The following is a 15,615-nucleotide window of genomic DNA, read 5'->3' on the forward strand; positions in this document are numbered from 1 at the left end:
CCAAGAGTTCTGACCCGATATTTCAATACGGTCTGTCAATGAAGACTTGACCTGGTCGATGTAGACAAATGGAGGTGACACAACAACATCTACACAGAGCATACAAAAAAACGGATCATTAAGAACAAATGGTAAGCAAGAGGTCCTTCGCATTCAAAAGTAAGTCTAGACTGTTGGTAGAAAATCTAAATAGGAAGAGTAGAAGAAACTCACCTACATCAGCTTCCAAGGTTGCACTGTTGAGATCAGAAACAAGCTTGGCTATGGAGTCCTTAGTCCCATTCTAAAACACATGCCACAAGAGACATTAGTTTGAGGATGATGAGAAACAAGCTACAGAAGAAAAGAAAAGACTTTGGGCATTGTACTTACACACTTCCAGTTTCCTCCAACGAAAAACTGCAAGCATAACAGAGAACAAAGCAAGTGATTAGAGTTTAGACAACGACTCAAAAGACAGTCGAAATCCCAGACCCTGAATCTAGCATTCAACACATATGGCGAAGTAGCAAACAAAACCTAAGTTAAAGCATTGAATAAAATGAAGAGAAATGAGATTCTTGATCTCCTCTAAAAGGAATAACTTTGCACCTCAATCCTAAACCATGATCCATGAATCTCTAGCATTCAACACACTGTGTGTGCAAGCAAACTAAGACCCAAAGTTAAGCATTGAATCCATTCAAGAGATTTGAGATTCTAATCATGCAACAAAAAGGAATAACTTTTATATCACTCAATCCTAAACAGTGAGAATCTAGCATTTGAATAGAGTTAAAGGTGGAACCTTTCCGGATCCAGCCATGGCGACAACGCCTCTAGGAGAGCGGTGAGAAGAAGAAGAGGAAGAAACGAGACGGATAGAGGAATTGACGCGGTAGACGAAGGATTGGTGGGAGGAGACGGCGGCGGAGTCGAGCTTGGGAGAAATGCAGCGGAGGCCGGAGAAAGTGAGAGAGGTGGAGGTAGCAGCAGCCATGTCGTTCGGGTTTGGCGTGTAGTGAGTGAGTGGAAAAGGCAAAAAAAAGGAGATAGAGACGAGACTGTGACTTCTTCTCTCTCAGCTTAAGGTTGTAGCAGAGGAGAGGAGATAGAGCGGCGATGAGGGTTGGTCGGTTCTGCTCTCTCAAGGCTAATTTTGTCTTTCTCATACAATCAACTTTTCACGCGCCTAAGTCACATCTGATTCTCACGCGCTTCATTTCAGGTGGTGCCCAAAATGGTCAATGATTCTTTTTTTTTTTTGGTCAACTTAAATTTTATTAAAACTTAAAACTTGGTTCAACAATCAAGGTAAGATTACAAACGAAAACTTAAGCCGACAGACAACTAGAAGTTTCCAGAGACAAACGCCAGAAAGAAAAAAGAAATCTCTGGAAACTAAACCCTAACAAAGGGAGACAAAAGAAACTGGACAAGAAATACAAACAGATCATATTGAAACCAAATTGAAGGAGGACAACTCCTTACCCTATAAGCAGAAATAACTAGGCAAACACCTTAAAAATGGTAAAACGGAAAAAACATAGATTCCTTTTCTTCTGAAACATCTGCGCATGTGATTTATCACATATGCCCTCGGCTAACTGTAGATAACAACCACCTCCTCCTATCACATTGAGAGCCAATCTCTCGAGAACCAAGGACATCATAACCCGGCAAGCAAAGAGCACTCATAAAAGTTCATAGAGACTCACACACACTCCCAGATGGGATGACGACGACTAATGTGTCTCCTTACGTCTAACTAGAATCCTTCCAGAAAGCAATCATATCTAAACAGATCATGAACGCAGGGGCAAGGATCAAGGCAAAACTTCACTAAGTTAACACACAACATGAACACAAAAGGTAAGAAATCTCTGAAAGTTTTGAAGACTACCAACCAAACAATAAGCACGAAACTTCTGCTAAGAAAGAAGCCGAGCCTAAAGGGAACCACAAGCTCAAACAAAGAGACAAGGATTGGGAGAAAAGGCAATGGCTCGAGCTGACAAACCATTCCATATATGCGGTTTAGTAATGAAAATAGGCACAGGACCAGCAACAACATCTGAGACAGGAACAAGCAAACCCCAATGGCAATTATTCTTCAAACCAATCGTTGATATAAATTCGGCATCATTAACTTTACTTGTAATCAGTAACTTTCCCAGAAATGACTGCTCTAAAAGCTTACTCAACACAATCACAATTCATACCATGAATCCTCCAACAAGGTTCCCCAAACGAAGGTTCAACAAGACTGCAAACAACGCTAAACACCTACCCTAGCTAAAACGGTACAAAAGAAAGACGGGACAACCAGCTTACCCAAAACAAGAGATAACAAAAACCCAAGTCACAAAGACGAGAAGCATCACCTACAAGATCAGGACAACACCGGATCTGACAAAGGCAAGAGAGGTTTCTCCTGAAACCAGCGGGGGAGGACGAACAAGCCTCACCGTGAAGACCGTCTCCTTCTCTGAGCACACTAACCACACCATCGATCCACTAGATCTAGCCGAATCGATACAAACGGAAGCAAAAACAAAAGAACAAAAAAACTACATAGCAGCGAGGGACTTCTCACAGCTACGACGAAGAACACCGGTAACCGGTGAGGGCAAACAGCGATTTGATTTTTTGGGCGGCGGCTAGGACGAACTCAGAGAGAAGAAAGCTTTTTTGTTACGTTGGTACAAGGATTTTTCTGTGTGATCAAGGTCAATGATTCATTTGATGAATTATTTGTTTTTCACATAGAAAAAAGTTATTTTGAAGAAGAACATATATATCCGATTGGTGAATGGTGGTGATAATATATGTAAATATAATAATTTTAAAAACGAAAAGGTTAAACGGAAAACAACAGTAAACGATACGAAACAGTCCAAATGTTTTAAAGCAAAAGTATATTGCAATCACTCTATACGTCGATGAATTATTTGTTTATACTAATCACGATACATAACAAATACAGCGGTGACAACTTTATTAATATCATGCATTTATTACGGATGTGTATTGAATTCTATCACTTATCTTTTCTTGAAGGGATCTTTTGTCAAATTTTGAATATTGGTATAAAATTCTTGAAAATGGAAAATATCTACAGCATAGTCCATCATACTTCATGCTTCATGTATATATATGTACAAATTAATTATTCAAATTAACGCATTTTGAAAAATTATCATATCCTTTTTTTAATAGTAATATTGAGTGACGTCATAGTGACCACAAGACGACAACAACAAAACATGTGAAGAAGCCTATCTATCAATATCAATAACATTAACCAGACCACATCTCCAAGAAACTTGACTGATACTGAAGCAAAACTAGCAACAAAACTATAACTGCCGCCACTCCCCACGGCGAGCTTCCACCGCCATCTCCGGCAGCGGGACTCACGTAAGTCGTAGCCCCGCGTTGACTGTTCGAAAACATCCCAAGAATAGCGTCAGGGTTCTCCATGGAAGATAACCAACGTACCAAGACTATGAGAAACAGAGGGATCAAGAGAAGAGCAAGATTCATATGCTCTTCCGCTGACTCGGCTGCATCTTCCAAGCTGAAGTACCATGACGTCAACAAGAACACCGAAGCCACGGCTAGGATTAAAAGAACCGGATACGGTAGAGGCGAGAGCGAGAATGAGTCCAAGATCGATGATCTTCTCTCTCCATAAGCCATAGTTTCCTATACTAATAAAGATGATAGTTGATAAATGATGATGATGATGAGAGATGCTCTTCTTGCTTTTATGGGATGTAGCAAAACAAAAAGAAGAAAAACTTATAGAAACCGCCTCTAGGTTATAATATTATAGTTTTGACTTTTGACCGACAGATGAAAGATTATATAATGTTTAGGTTTTATTTCATATTTCATATTTCATTAAAACTAATTAAAAATTAGTGGACTACAATTTATTTCGATTAATATAGATCCTCAAGCCAAATTCTAATATTGAGAAAGGAGAAAAACCTTTATATATTGGATAACATAGTTATAACGAATTTAACTATACTATACACGTACCAAATTAATAGGTTTTTAACTTTGGAGATCTTTGCTTTTCCAAATTTTTCGTAAATAAGAACATATTAAATTACATAAATAATATTGAGCTCGATTTGTTAAGAATAAAGGTTTATAATTTAGTGTTTATATATTTTCATGTATCCGAGCGTTTTTTGTTTCTTTTTCTCTTAGAATTTGAAACGTATGAATTTGATACATGGGTTTATGTTGAAAAATATATATTGGCCATTTCCTGATTAAATATGAAATTTATGTTGCTTTCTCTTTCGTAATGGGCTCCTCACTAACACCTATAAAATTGTGTAGGTGGAGCGTCGTTATCAATTTTCCTAATTTTCCTTTGCTTTAACTGTTGTCATTAATTATCACCTCTTCGATAAGCAACACAAAATTCAAAGATGACGAAAAAATGATTTGACCTTTTACCCTAACCAGTAACCATCTTTAATTAACTCTAATCTCCCTAATCACAAAATGACATAATTAATCTGTTATACTACCGTTCACAGTTTTCTTTACTAATTACGTTAATCAAACAAAAATCATACAAAACTTTTCATCATTTCATTATTCTATTATCCAGTAATTCATAAATATATTTACAAACTTTACTACTCGATTCCGTAGATTTTCATTGTGAAAAGAAGAAAAATACAAGAAAACAAAAAATTGATCGCTATGATTGAAGAAGATGTAGCAATTAGATCGATCACACAAATATAAGAAATTAAGGTTAAGGTTAAAAATGAATATTGTAATCTAAATCACAGTCGTCAAAATCCACCAAAATCGGTGCTTCACGTTACATATATCATATATGCTTCACGTAAACATCAAGAGAGAATACCTAACACATTTACAAAATATATAATTGATGATTTACATAAAACGCAAACGCAATAAAATACTAACCGCGCGATCAAACAAACGTCTAGTAGTAGCAAACGCATCTCCAGCGACCACATGGACAGTAGTAAGTAGATCGCCTCGACGTTTCAAGGCAAGAGAGACATCTAACGGCGAAGAGCAGAGCCAATGGAACCACGGCGAGAAGGAGCCAGCTCAGCACATCTTCTCCTGAGGAGACGGCTACCTCGAATTTCACGACGGAGGAAAGGGCTAAGAGGACGAGGGCCACCGTGATCATGACTATTACCGGCAACGGCGACGTAGATACTCTGCATCGTCCGCAGCAGCAGCCGTGGTAATGCATCTAGCTCCCCCCACTTTGTTGTGTTTTCTTTGGTTTTTTTTGTTTAGTTGTTTCGTAGTGCAATGCTATTTTATGTATACACGGCAGCTAATAAAACAAAGTGAGAAAAGAGAAAGAGAGATAATGGTTTGTTAGGTATACTATTATTATTATGGTCGATGATGAATGATGATACCACTCACTATTTTTAGGAATATCATTAGTACTACTAGCTAGTGGGGTAACCTAGGAGTTTATGTTGTCATTTACATTATGTAATTTTGTGGATTAGTCATACCATAATTTTTGTCTAATTTCGAAAGAATTATAGTTCGCCATACGGATTAGGCGATTAGCAATGAACTCAATATCCAAAAACAACAGACAGATCTTTAAATTCTGATGGGATTTGTGTGAGATATGAGTGATTGGTGGTTAGGTAGATGAGAACAAGGAGGAAGCTTATCTTAGTGGCCTACCATGAAAAAGACACTCACTTCACCTTGTTCCACTCATATCGCCTCGCTTTATAACATAATTTACATGTTCTGCCTAATGTATTTGTATGTCATTTCCAAGGATTTAATATCATTGATCTTTTTCCATGGACAACAATATTGATCCATTATTATACTATTAAAGAGATAATATGTTATGTATTTTTAAAAATAAATAAGATTTTTTATTTCGACACAAAAAAAAAGCTTAACAAATAATATATGGCATGTTTTAAAAAATAGCCGTATAATACTTTCTTTAGGGCCTAAAACGGGTTTTATAGTGATCCGGCCCAATGAGTTTGAGTATAATTGTATTAATGAGTCACGTGCGAAAGGGTGTTGTAGTCATTTTGGTATCGATGGGTTTATCGTATATTTGACACATTTAACCTGTAGAAAAAACTCTAATCGTCGTCACTTTACCGAGAAAGCAAGACAAGAAGAAGAAGAAGAAGAAGAAGAGAACCAAGGAATCGAATTATGAAGTTAACGACGGCTCCGATCCACGCGGTGTCGAGATGGGTGAGGAGGCAGCCACCAAAGGTGAAAGCTTTCCTTGCCGTCGTATCAGGCATGGCGGCTCTTGTTCTCCTCAGATTCATCGTTCACGATCACGACAACCTCTTCGTTGCCGCCGAAGCTGTTCATTCAATTGGAATCTCTGTTCTTATCTATAAACTCATGAAGGAAAAGACTTGCGCTGGTACCAACCTCAATCCCTGCTTTGACTTCGTTGTTTGTACTAGTATCACATCCAATTTAGGGTTCTTAATTTAGGAAACAGTTGTTTTTTTGCTTGAACATGAGAATTTTGGATCTGTGTTAAGATATAAAAATGTAGCCTTTATTCAACATTTCAGTATCCTCATTACAGAAATCAGAATTAACCTCTAATCATTGATCTTTGGTGTGTTTGTCAGGATTGTCCCTGAAATCTCAGGAGCTTACGGCGATATTTCTAGCTGTTAGGCTCTATTGCAGTTTTGTAATGGAATATGATATACATACCATTCTGGACTTGGCTACTTTGGGAACAACTCTCTGGGTTATATATATGATCCGTTTTAAGCTTAAAGCTAGTTACATGGAGGACAAAGACAACTTTGCTCTCTATTATGTGGTAAGTGAGTCTGTCATTCTCGGTATTGATCTTTTTTACTTGGATTCTGTGCTTGCTAGTCATGATGGTTATATCAGCAGTTGAAAATCTTTTGATTTTTAGTTAAAGCTTACCTTACGGTCAGATAAAAATGTTGCGTTTAATTGGTAGCCTCCTGTAACTAGATTCTTTCAAGTCATTAGTTATAGTCAGCGTTCCTTCGTATTTTGCATCGGTATCACATTTGGTTATTCTGCATATTACTTTCTATTCAGAACATTGTATGGTATTGAGGATTCATATAAATATATTGGTTTCTTTGTCCTTTTGACAGCTCATACCCTGCGTTGTGTTAGCTGTAATGATCCATCCATCAACTTCACACAATATACTGAATAGAATTTCCTGGGCACTCTGTGTTTACCTCGAAGCTGTGTCAGTACTGCCACAGTTAAGAGTGATGCAGAACACAAAGGTATGCACTTTTTATAAGGTTGCTTTTTGAAACTTGAGAACTAAAAACAATTCCAATTCCTGATATGTTTTGTTCATTCAGATTGTCGAACCGTTCACCGCTCATTATGTTTTTGCACTTGGAGTAGCTAGATTCCTTAGCTGTGCACACTGGGTCTTACAGGTATAGATTCTGATCTTCAAGAGAAAGTGAAGATTTACTTGCTTTAATTTGTTCTTTCCTTGTTTCGCAAAAATCAGTGTGCATATATAACATCCTAAGCTTATTTCACTCAGCAAGTGATCAACTCTACAGTAGTATTTAATCATAAGGTCTTCTCAAGACTTTGTGATATTTCTAAACTGAAGGCGTAAATTTGATTTGGTCTTCCTTGTCGAAACAGATTATGGACACCCGTGGACGCCTGCTAGTAGCACTGGGTTATGGACTGTGGCCATCAATGGTGATAATCTCAGAAATCGTCCAAACATTCATCTTGGCAGATTTCTGTTACTACTACGTGAAAAGGTACATTCCTTTTCTTCATCCACAAGCTTCTTCAGTCTTTTTTGGCTTCACCTCTTTGATCCATATTTCTTTCTTGTGCAGTGTGTTCGGAGGCCAGCTTGTTTTACGGCTCCCATCTGGGGTTGTTTAAGTAACAAAGAGAAAGGAAAAGAAAAAAAAAGAAAAAAGAAAAAAAGATAGATACTTTGATGGCATTTGTAACACGAAAATAGATCTCAGCTTTGTGTGTCTGAGTAGCCCCAGGCTGCTCTCAAAAGTTACTCCCTCGGGCCAAATCCTAATTCTTTGAACTGTGTTGTATATTTTTGTGGGTCATCTTAGACAGTCCCTTGGATATTATTGACATGATTTTGTCACTTCACTTTTGTGCTTAATCCTCCTTTTATTTTCATAGTGTTCGTTGCAGCATAGTTATGGACAAAACATTGAATATCTAACGCAAGACCGTTGCTCGTCTTAAGATTGTTATAGTATATTACACTCACAAAATGGTTTGAGTTCTTTCTTGTTTTCAAGATTTCAGCAGCATTTTAACTAGATGGGCTAATATTAGAAACATATGTAAATGGGCCGAATAATTGCGAATAGGCCCAATTTAAATAATCTGAACCGTTGTTCCTTGTTCTCTGTCTTTCGAGTTTTAGACACCGAAAGACGAAAGAGATGGAACCACCGGCCACCGCCTCCTACCGCTCCTCCAGACGGCTCCTCTTTGACCGCCGTTACGGCTGGGTGTAAATTTTCTAACTTCAGCAGTCAATTCCGTTTTTCCAATTTATTGAGGAGATAAAATTATGACACTGTGTTGGCTTATAACGTAGGGTCGACGACTGGAAGGACCCATCGGAAGAAGCTCTCGCCGGCGGCCGAGGAATGTAAGTCCAACAAAAACCCTTTTTACATTGGAAAGTTTTCTTCTTTGAAACTCAAGTATCTGTTGGAACAGGTTTTGTGTAGTTCCCTTGACGAAAACTCTGTTTCAGACAGCTTCACAATCAGTAAGCTTTCTCTACTTCCCAATTCCATTAATTCGTAATCCGAATAATGTAAGAAATAAAAAGTTCCGACCTTTAATCATATTTTGCTCGGGTTTGGTTTTACCTACCTCTTCTTACAGATTAGCTCGGCTGTAAATTTTCTGGATATGAAGCTTCAAAAATTGTCAAATCCTATGCACAACCCAAAATCTAGTATCGTAGACACTACTAGTGCAGACTCAAGGTCAGAATGAGATGTGTTGGATTGACATGTACTTGTGTTTATTGTTGGGATTATACGGCTAGATCTCATCTATGTACTTTGTTGAAAGTCTTTTTTTTTGCTTGTGTTCGTCACAAGACAGCCAAGGAAGACATTGTGAGATTATATGAATATTCTTTCCCTTGTGAATCCTATAGTTTTGTGTGTAATGATTTAGAAGCATATGTATAATCTAATATCTTTATCTATATGAATTATGAAATGATGTGAGGCAAATACCAATATGGTGTTTCCTTTAAATTTCTGTCCTTTGGTACAACTCTTTCAACAAGAAATAGGAAAAAGTTATGTCTATATTTACATTGGATTCTAGTTCTCTAGTTAAAGAAAATAGGAAGTTCAAAATTGTATTCTCTGTTTGGTTCTACTGCTGTCTCAGCTAAGAAGCTATAGCGACGAAAGTATCTTCAGGACGAGGGATTGTCAAGTTCCCCATGGGATGATCATACACCGGAACTCTTCTTCGGCCTAACTCAACAGAGCTTCGAATGAAGGCTGGTTCAAGAACGAAACCGGCTCCCACATATCTCCTTCTTCTTGCTCTCCCCTAGACTTCCTTTTGGTGTCAAAGCTGTTTGTTTGTTGGAATCTTCTTTGCAGCCAAAAGATCTCACATCAGTGTCATTTCTCTCTCAAAGTTTCTGCAGATGGATCAGGGAAATTACTGTCCTAGTTCTGAATTGTTGATTTTGATTTGGTTTTGTTTTGAGATGAGAAACTAAGTGTTCTCTGTCTCCGTATATATAAATCAATGAGAAGATTGTTCTGTGGCCTACAAGAGGTGTGGACATGTATGGGCAGAGTTCACAATGGTATTGGTGGGACATTGAAGCAGCACAGGGAGACTTTGAAGTTGTTGAACAGGACGAATCAAGAACTCACTGTCACACTGGTCTTAACATGGATTTGTCTGAGGGTAGAAACTGCAGCAGCTCTATTTGAATGGGAGGGTCCGTCTTGGTCTGCCAAATTCACAAACGATCAAGTCAAGAGAGGCAAAGCCATGTGCTATTAGGTGAGTGTTATGGACACACCTTGCTGAAACTCCTTTATTGATTAGAGATTAAGATTGCTACCTTAGGACTGTGGAGCTAACTTGCGGTTGCTGATTTCTCATAATCAGCATTGACAATAGCGACATACAGCAGTCCACATAACCAAGAATGAGACAGCATGACGATCAGTGTGAGCCGAGGAACAACGACACTCGTTGTCCACCGATTAAAAGCAAAAGAACGGGACGTCGTGCACTTTTGAACATTAAAACAGGGAGAATGTCATGCCAGAGAGAAATGGCCAGCTTTCTGATGCTGTAAAACTAAACGGCATGAGTTCGGTAACTGAAAGCGGCACAATGACAGTTACACAAATCAAGCTCTTAGTGTGGGGTGTGCAGAGTATGTCTGTGGTAACTGATGAATCTACCCCTTTTGGAGAGGATCAATCTACCCCTTTTGGAGTCACAACTTGGAAAACGAGGAAACCAAAGAGTATATGTGGTCGCTTAGACAAAATCCTGATTAATCTGGCATTGGAGAGTGGTATACAAAGATCTCAAGCTTTACGTTGTAATATCAAAATCTTATATTTCTCTGTAGAGCTTCCACGGATGTGCAATGTGTGTGTTGGTTTCTTCGTATTCAGTATATGGAGGATGAACCAAAATCTTTCTTTGTTCAGATGAAAAACCTTGTAGTCAGAGTAAGTGGAGATGTGCTAAATGATAACTCAAGTGTCAACAGAAGAATTCTTGAGTTTGTTTTATATTTTAACAACTCACTAAAATGTGAGGAAGAAATGGAATGTTACATCAGTCAAAAAAAGACATCTTAGCTCTGTTTCACTTTCAAGGGAGAGAGAGATCATCTCTTCTTTTGTCTTGAAGAAAACGCATGGAAATTAATGGGTTAGATCTACTGGTTCACGTGAATCACGATCAAGTTCTGAGGCGAGATGCAAGATCGATGAAGATTTGTTCAGTGCAGGGAATAGTGAGGCCACCCATTGGGTGATCAAACCCAAACTCCTCTTCTGCTTTTCTTAGAAGTTTTTGAAAACAAGGGTGGCTCAAGTACGTCAGTGGAACCACGAATCTCTTCTTCTGCATCCTCTCTCCTACGTAAACCGCAAGGTATCCTTTTGGAACGTCGGCATTGTTTGATGAGTGTGAGAACGATTTTAAAAGTTGCTTTGATGATTGCAGCACACGAGAAATTCTGATAGCCATTGTTAGTTTGATGTTCTGTAATCAGAAAGATTATTGCAAGTGAAAGTTTATTGCTTTTTACTAGAAAAGAAGTGAGAGAACTTTGGAGAGCTCAAGAAAAAGAGTGATGGCTATTTATAGAAAAGAAAACTACTTGAAGATAACCCCATTGCCCATTGGTTGGTTTACAGAATATCATAATTAAGATCATTAGCATCAACAAGCACATGGCTTTGTCTAATGATCATCTCCACGATGTTGATATGATGATACACAAACCACATATGATTCAATATTAGATAGGCTACCTTTATGTGAATTCAATTCTTGCCACATAAATGTTGAACGATAGGTATCGGTATGATAACTTAGTCATGTGGTCCTGTCTTTTGAAATCACTGAGAANAGACATCTTAGCTCTGTTTCACTTTCAAGGGAGAGAGAGATCATCTCTTCTTTTGTCTTGAAGAAAACGCATGGAAATTAATGGGTTAGATCTACTGGTTCACGTGAATCACGATCAAGTTCTGAGGCGAGATGCAAGATCGATGAAGATTTGTTCAGTGCAGGGAATAGTGAGGCCACCCATTGGGTGATCAAACCCAAACTCCTCTTCTGCTTTTCTTAGAAGTTTTTGAAAACAAGGGTGGCTCAAGTACGTCAGTGGAACCACGAATCTCTTCTTCTGCATCCTCTCTCCTACGTAAACCGCAAGGTATCCTTTTGGAACGTCGGCATTGTTTGATGAGTGTGAGAACGATTTTAAAAGTTGCTTTGATGATTGCAGCACACGAGAAATTCTGATAGCCATTGTTAGTTTGATGTTCTGTAATCAGAAAGATTATTGCAAGTGAAAGTTTATTGCTTTTTACTAGAAAAGAAGTGAGAGAACTTTGGAGAGCTCAAGAAAAAGAGTGATGGCTATTTATAGAAAAGAAAACTACTTGAAGATAACCCCATTGCCCATTGGTTGGTTTACAGAATATCATAATTAAGATCATTAGCATCAACAAGCACATGGCTTTGTCTAATGATCATCTCCACGATGTTGATATGATGATACACAAACCACATATGATTCAATATTAGATAGGCTACCTTTATGTGAATTCAATTCTTGCCACATAAATGTTGAACGATAGGTATCGGTATGATAACTTAGTCATGTGGTCCTGTCTTTTGAAATCACTGAGAAGACCACCGTAATCCTGTCTTTTCAAATCGCTGAGAAGACCTGCTTTACTTATGAGCAGGGACGTTGTGATATTAGCTATAAGGGCATGTTCATAGACAAAGAACATGTGATATCGCTCAAGATAACAATCTAGCTCCTAATGTAGACAATAACAACATTTTCAATAAACCCGCCATTTTATGGATTAAGTCCACTTGGCTAAACATCTTCAGTCCAAAACTATTTTTCTAAATTCACATAACAATATTCTGCATTTTACTCAGTTGTTACAAACACATAAGCAAGAAGAAGAAGAGAATAATGCTCTGTTTTTCGATTTTTTTGGGCCTTTCGTGTCATGGGCCTGAGTGAGTTAGCCTATCTGCACTTCAAAAAGGATTCGGCTCAGCTTCAGTGAACAGGGAATACTACTACGCTGCTAAAGCCGAACGTCCACACTCAAACAGTTCTATAGTTGATTCCATGCGAGTATGTGACTATGTTGAGAACGGATGTGAGCAGAGAGCCATTAGGCACGTATCGTTTAAGTACTTAAGACATGTTATATTGGATACATAGGTTATTTTAGTATTTAAAACCGTGACTTACATGTATGCATGATTCCGTGTAATATGATCAATGAAAAACCGACAAAGGCGTTAAACGTCAAACCTTTGAACCTCCTTATTTGGAAGAAAAATTGACCACCGATGTATTTAGAAAAAGCTTCTAGCTATTCTTATAGTGCCGTCTCATTCTCGAGGTACCAATCTGTTTTTTCTTTTTCTTTTCTCTTTTCCTTTTTTGTTTACTCAAAGACTCATGTTGTCATTTTCAGTTCACTATTCAACTGTTGATTCATCGTACATATATGCCCATGTTCATATTAGCAGCTGATTATAACATGGAATAGTATCTTACTATTTGCAGTTGTTTTTTGGGGTCCACGTTCTTTGCTAATTTCCTGCAAACCCCATGTGATGAAAAGACTTTACATTTATATGTTTGTGTGTATTTCGCTAGACTGTAACCAGCTCTCTTTTCTTGACTAAGACAAAACGAGTTTTGGGGAGATTGAAGATGATTTGCATCTACCGTGTGGTTTATGAATAGAGAAGATAGAGTTATATTATAAGAAGAAGACAGTTGAGGAAATGTCAGATTATCTTTCACGTGGTTGAAGAACATAAATCAGAGTTGTTCTTCTCTAAGTAGAAATGGGGTTTTTGGGAAGATGAGATGTCTTGGTCAAGGGTGAAGGGTCATTGATAGGATCTGCTCTGTTCTTTCTTTGTGAATGAAAATTAAAAAAGAAAAAACAGAGTAGTACAAAAGAACAGGACAAGTCAAGAGTTTTAATAGATTCCTCTTTCACGTGGTCGAATTAAAAAATAGAGATTTCCATAAAAAGAAGCAGACATGGATTTTGGGAGGTGAGATGTCTGGGGCTACACAAAACGTTTGAGAACGACTCCTATGCTCCGGAAGATAGGTTATATATACATATTTTCCTTCTTTTTTAACGGTTATGTAAGAAAGAGGAAAGTTTGTAAGAGACACAAGACAGCTCAAGGATAGAGGTAGGACAATAGTAACATGGAGTTCATGTGGTTACATATATGAGACATGTCTTAGTCTTTAGCTCTAGGCAATTTTATCTATCCTAACGACTCTTTTTAGTTTTCTCATTTTCAATATCATATGACCAATCTCCTTCACAGAACATGCAAGCTTCTTCCTCTTGACAACGACGAGTCTCTCTCTTTATTTCTCTCTCTCTCTCTCTCTCTCTCTCCCCATAGCTCTAGTTTCTCTATTGTCTGTTGACGTAATCGTGAGAGCTAAATGCTCGAAAGTTTTTAAAGGATTTGAAGTGAAGAAGGATGAAGAATAATGAAGAGTGCTTGATTTCTTGAGAAATAAGCCAATAAGCTAAGCAGTGTGGGTTCTTTTTATGATTTTGGATAAAGTCTAATGTCTTTTTCTAATCGTATTGTTTAATACAAAACACACATTATGTTTAGAACATGGTGACATTACATGGTTATTAAGGAGAATCTTTGCGTTTTTTTTTGTTTTTTTTTTTTAATTTGTTTACAAGTAATGTGTGTTGTTAGAGGTTTTTTGAATGCATATTGGACCACAAAAGACTTATATCATAAGCTAAAGGTAATTAATATAATAAATTGCATGCTTTGGCGTCAGCTCTTTAACTATGCACGTAATGAAAAAAAAAGTGCAATATAAGGAATCTTTGCAAGTACATACACTTTGTACTCTTTGGTACGTATATCCTCATTTCATTATGAAATCTAGTTAGCAAATGATGGTTATATCATTTTTCTTATTTCTAATGTAAAATATAAATTAGGAGAGAGAAGAGATGAAGGGAGGACCAAAATTAGTTGATTGATGATATATACATACGCAATATGAATCTTTAAAAACTAGAATGATAGTATCATTACTTACTCTCAAATAATTGATGGGTTTGTTGAAATTTTATTGCGGGGTAGACCATTCTTTATTAGGGTTTTTAAAAGATGGTCGTCTTAAACGGCAATATCCATATTGTTTGAAAAGTATATTTTACATTTTAGTTATTTGACCAATGTTTAGTGTAGTTTTCGTAGGATCTGATCATATGTCAAAAAGTTTTGGTAAATCCGCCACAGATAAATCAATAAAACAAAACGCATAAGGTCTAAAACATAGTAGCATCCATGAAAATATTAATTAAATTCATGACTATTTGAGTTAACGACATTACTCTATAGTTTTTTTTTTTCCATCACTAGTAGACGAATCCATCCAAATCTGATATTTTTGAATAATGAAGATATTGAAATATTGGTGTAAGCTAGCATCCCATCCCCATCCTCATTCTCCGCCATAAATAGCCCTTTCACCATCTCTCCGCCATCCACACCTCAACTTCTTCTTCTTCTTCTTCCTCTTCTTCTCTCAAGAAACAAATAACAAGCTAGCGCCATGGCGATTAAGAGATCTTCAAAGCTAGCACAAACGGCAATGCTGAAGCAAATCCTCAAGAGGTGCTCGAGTTTGGCCAAGAATCAATGCTATGACGAGGATGGCCTGCCTGTTGACGTACCAAAGGGTCATTTTGCCGTCTATGTAGGCGAAAAGAGGAGCCGTTACATCGTACCCAT

At 37.5% G+C, this 15,615-nt stretch overlaps 7 protein-coding genes across 9 annotated transcripts in view; 2 read left to right on the forward strand and 5 right to left on the reverse strand.

Annotated features, from left to right (window-relative positions):
- The window catches only part of LOC104751772 (triosephosphate isomerase, chloroplastic-like), a 2,801-nt gene extending 1,698 nt beyond the window's left edge, over positions 1 to 1,103 (reverse strand). Inside the window, exons 1-4 of the mRNA XM_010473793.2 lie at positions 788 to 1,103; positions 373 to 399; positions 214 to 283; positions 1 to 89 (exon numbers count right to left, since the gene is read on the reverse strand). The exon at positions 1 to 89 is cut by the window's left edge and continues 19 nt beyond it. Of these exons, the coding sequence (XP_010472095.1) occupies positions 1 to 89; positions 214 to 283; positions 373 to 399; positions 788 to 979 (378 nt within the window). The 5' untranslated portion in view covers positions 980 to 1,103. The remainder of the gene's footprint in view (positions 90 to 213; positions 284 to 372; positions 400 to 787) is intronic.
- LOC104751774 lies at positions 3,094 to 5,068 on the reverse strand. Of its 2 annotated transcripts, none has more exons than XM_010473796.2 (2): positions 4,945 to 5,068; positions 3,094 to 3,687 (listed from the first exon to the last, which is right to left on the reverse strand). In XM_010473796.2, the coding sequence occupies exon 2, from the start codon at positions 3,679 to 3,681 to the stop codon at positions 3,280 to 3,282; it is 402 nt and encodes a 133-aa protein (XP_010472098.1). In that variant the 5' UTR covers positions 3,682 to 3,687; positions 4,945 to 5,068; the 3' UTR covers positions 3,094 to 3,279. The 2 variants fall into 2 exon arrangements, with proteins under 2 accessions (XP_010472098.1, XP_010472099.1); XM_010473797.2 differs by having other exon boundaries at positions 3,094 to 3,692; positions 4,945 to 5,029.
- LOC104751773 lies at positions 3,346 to 5,899 on the reverse strand. 2 transcript variants are annotated; one of them, XM_010473794.2, is made up of 2 exons: positions 4,945 to 5,898; positions 3,346 to 3,687 (listed from the first exon to the last, which is right to left on the reverse strand). In XM_010473794.2, exon 1 carries the CDS (start codon positions 5,243 to 5,245, stop codon positions 4,964 to 4,966), a length of 282 nt encoding a protein of 93 aa, XP_010472096.1. In that variant the 5' UTR covers positions 5,246 to 5,898; the 3' UTR covers positions 3,346 to 3,687; positions 4,945 to 4,963. The 2 variants fall into 2 exon arrangements, with proteins under 2 accessions (XP_010472096.1, XP_010472097.1); XM_010473795.2 differs by having other exon boundaries at positions 3,605 to 3,692; positions 4,945 to 5,899.
- Positions 6,095 to 8,194, forward strand: LOC104751775 (putative ER lumen protein-retaining receptor C28H8.4). The gene is made up of 6 exons (XM_010473798.2): positions 6,095 to 6,427; positions 6,645 to 6,844; positions 7,158 to 7,298; positions 7,380 to 7,460; positions 7,681 to 7,805; positions 7,887 to 8,194. Exons 1-6 carry the CDS (start codon positions 6,205 to 6,207, stop codon positions 7,933 to 7,935), a joined length of 819 nt encoding a protein of 272 aa, XP_010472100.1. The 5' UTR covers positions 6,095 to 6,204; the 3' UTR covers positions 7,936 to 8,194.
- Positions 8,414 to 9,253, forward strand: LOC109129711. The gene is made up of 4 exons (XM_019238495.1): positions 8,414 to 8,539; positions 8,627 to 8,680; positions 8,752 to 8,803; positions 8,923 to 9,253. Exons 1-4 carry the CDS (start codon positions 8,469 to 8,471, stop codon positions 9,034 to 9,036), a joined length of 291 nt encoding a protein of 96 aa, XP_019094040.1. The 5' UTR covers positions 8,414 to 8,468; the 3' UTR covers positions 9,037 to 9,253.
- Positions 10,799 to 11,387, reverse strand: LOC104751776 (auxin-responsive protein SAUR21). The gene has a single exon (XM_010473799.2). It carries the CDS (start codon positions 11,290 to 11,292, stop codon positions 11,002 to 11,004), a length of 291 nt encoding a protein of 96 aa, XP_010472101.1. The 5' UTR covers positions 11,293 to 11,387; the 3' UTR covers positions 10,799 to 11,001.
- LOC109129712 (auxin-responsive protein SAUR21-like) lies at positions 11,684 to 12,177 on the reverse strand. Its single transcript, XM_019238496.1, has one exon. The coding sequence runs from the start codon at positions 12,080 to 12,082 to the stop codon at positions 11,792 to 11,794; it is 291 nt and encodes a 96-aa protein (XP_019094041.1). The 5' UTR covers positions 12,083 to 12,177; the 3' UTR covers positions 11,684 to 11,791.

Source organism: Camelina sativa, chromosome 16 (assembly GCF_000633955.1).
Source record: "Camelina sativa cultivar DH55 chromosome 16, Cs, whole genome shotgun sequence".
Lineage (NCBI taxonomy): Eukaryota > Viridiplantae > Streptophyta > Magnoliopsida > Brassicales > Brassicaceae > Camelina > Camelina sativa.

Coding starts and splice junctions, on each gene's coding strand:
- LOC104751775 (XM_010473798.2), top strand. CDS start 6,205: ATGAAGTTAACGACGGCTCCGATCCACGCGGTGTCGAGATGGGTGAGG. Junction 7,299..7,379: donor GAGTGATGCAGAACACAAAG/GTATGCACTTTT, acceptor TTGTTCATTCAG/ATTGTCGAACCGTTCACCGC. Junction 7,461..7,680: donor GTGCACACTGGGTCTTACAG/GTATAGATTCTG, acceptor TTGTCGAAACAG/ATTATGGACACCCGTGGACG.
- LOC104751774 (XM_010473796.2), bottom strand. CDS start 3,681: ATGGCTTATGGAGAGAGAAGATCATCGATCTTGGACTCATTCTCGCTC.
- LOC109129712 (XM_019238496.1), bottom strand. CDS start 12,082: ATGGCTATCAGAATTTCTCGTGTGCTGCAATCATCAAAGCAACTTTTA.
- LOC104751776 (XM_010473799.2), bottom strand. CDS start 11,292: ATGGCTATCAGAATTTCTCGTGTGCTGCAATCATCAAAGCAACTTTTA.
- LOC104751773 (XM_010473794.2), bottom strand. CDS start 5,245: ATGCATTACCACGGCTGCTGCTGCGGACGATGCAGAGTATCTACGTCG.
- LOC109129711 (XM_019238495.1), top strand. CDS start 8,469: ATGGAACCACCGGCCACCGCCTCCTACCGCTCCTCCAGACGGCTCCTC. Junction 8,540..8,626: donor GACCGCCGTTACGGCTGGGT/GTAAATTTTCTA, acceptor CTTATAACGTAG/GGTCGACGACTGGAAGGACC. Junction 8,681..8,751: donor CTCGCCGGCGGCCGAGGAAT/GTAAGTCCAACA, acceptor CTGTTGGAACAG/GTTTTGTGTAGTTCCCTTGA.